This window comes from Homalodisca vitripennis, chromosome 2 (genome assembly GCF_021130785.1).
Source record: "Homalodisca vitripennis isolate AUS2020 chromosome 2, UT_GWSS_2.1, whole genome shotgun sequence".
Taxonomy (NCBI): domain Eukaryota; kingdom Metazoa; phylum Arthropoda; class Insecta; order Hemiptera; family Cicadellidae; genus Homalodisca; species Homalodisca vitripennis.
This window is the reverse complement of record NC_060208.1, coordinates 4051168-4053141: the sequence shown is the minus strand read 5'-3', so window position 1 is coordinate 4053141 and position 1974 is coordinate 4051168. Positions and strand designations below refer to the sequence as shown.

The 1974-nt window shown below is 32.7% G+C and overlaps 1 protein-coding gene across 1 annotated transcript; it reads right to left on the bottom strand.

The window, feature by feature from the left end:
- Positions 1 to 303: 303 nt before the first annotated feature.
- On the bottom strand, positions 304 to 1119 carry LOC124353420 (longitudinals lacking protein, isoforms A/B/D/L-like; the record flags this gene model as incomplete). Its single annotated transcript, XM_046803259.1, has 1 exon — positions 304 to 1119. A coding segment is annotated over one exon (237 nt), but the record flags the coding sequence as incomplete, so codon positions are not given.
- Positions 1120 to 1974: the final 855 nt, after the last annotated feature.

Genomic DNA, 1974 nt, shown 5'->3' with positions numbered 1-1974 from the left:
ATACATTTTTGACCGACACTTATTTTGAGACTGTTGTAACTAATGTTATGTTTTATAGCGTTACATTATAAATCATTTGTAACACAAGTTTTTTAATAATTATTTATTTATTTTAATTATCAACTTCAAGAAAAGAAATTGTCACTGACAACTTGAACAAAAATGATCTTGTTTTAAAATGAATACAATTAAAAATAAGATTTATAACATGACGGATAAGTTGTAACGATGCTCGTTATCTTGTACAAATGTTGAAATAAGAAATCTACAGGATATGCAGGCCAAACAAGAAACAGTAACAAATTGAAACGTACAAAAATAATTATATTTCTCATAATTTTACATGTGATACAGAGTTTAATACTTGGCAGTGACTTTACATACATCACTATCATCACTATCTTTAACTTAAGAACAAAAAAGGTAAACTCACTGGTATTATCTCAACAAAACATCATCATCATATTCTTAGTAGAGAAAATGTACACAGAACGACTAATATATATGTCTGAAAATTAAAACAATTAAAATTAACATTGTGCTTTGTACTAAAAATATTAACAAATTGTACTTTAAATCAAAATAAAACGGCATGTTAAAATTCTTTATTGTAAAGCAGAATTAATATTGTTTTGTTACTATAGTGTTCAACTATTATAGAAGTGGTAAAGAGATTATTAATTTGAAAAATACTACAGTAAAAAATGTAACAATTAGTGTGAGAACAAGATAAAGGCGTTTCTACGTGATATGGAGATAACCTTCACTGTTCTTTTCTTTATGTTATGACAAACATTAATCAACATATAGTTAAAAACCAAATATATATTTTATTGGCAGCAAAGACAATCTGTTTTGAAATCTTAACAGCCAGGAAACACCTTAGTGGAGAACCCCAGCATTCGGGGCGTCCCAGTGTTTAGTAATCATGTGTTCCTTGAGTCTGTGCTTGTGTTTGTATGCAGCAGGACAGAGGGAACAGTGGAACTGGGCCTCCTTCCCACATTCATATTTCTGATGGGTGTAGAGTGAAGAGTAGTGTTTGTACTTCCTGCCACAACTACAGCGAAACTCCTTTGTTTTCTCAGGATCTTTCAGGAGTTGGGCCACTGGAACAAACCGAGTTGGTTACAAATACAACAAACGTACCGAGTGACACGGAAAGACAGAGGAATTAAGAGGTTACAAGAAGAGGAAATTTAGTTAATTCAGGTTATTGTTAAGAAGGAAATGGTTGTTTGAAACATTCATTAACATATTATAAATGTCTGTTATGACTGACAGTTTTTGAGCATAGTCTAACTACGGGTTTTACTTCCTTCCAGAACTAAAAGTTTGCTGCTTGGCTTCCCATCTGTAGGATACATCCGTAAAGACTACATTAGTGAATACAATTTTCTGTTTAATATTAATTGTTTGGGAATAGCTTTTACTCATTCTCAATAGATGTTATTGAACAGGTTTATAAGTAATATTGTTGGATGTTGAAAATACCGCATTTAACTTCATAATATGTACAATGTTATTTCCATAATTTGTTGACTTTCCCAATATAAAATTGTTACTCATGTAAGCATATATTGTTCTCAAGGTGAATGAAACACACCAGAGCATAATGGTACCTCTCTCTGACAAAATAAGGACTTGTGATTTGTGTATACAACTTTCTCATGCATCTCAGAAATGGCAAAACTACTGTTTGACACCTATGGAAGGGTATTCCAACATTCTATTGGGATATACAGTGACACCGCTAGTTCTAGAAATTTTGTACTATATATATAACTTCAGACTATACAAGGGGGTACCCAAAAGAAATCGAAATAACACTGCAGTGGGCGGAGCTTGTGTAGTACACATTTCTGTCGTTAGGTGTGTATAGTGCAAGTCAGCCAGTTCAGTGCCGCCTGTATTGTCAATTTGGTTTGTGCCGTTCATCTGCAGTGATGGTTTATGTTAGTGCTGGTTTGTTCT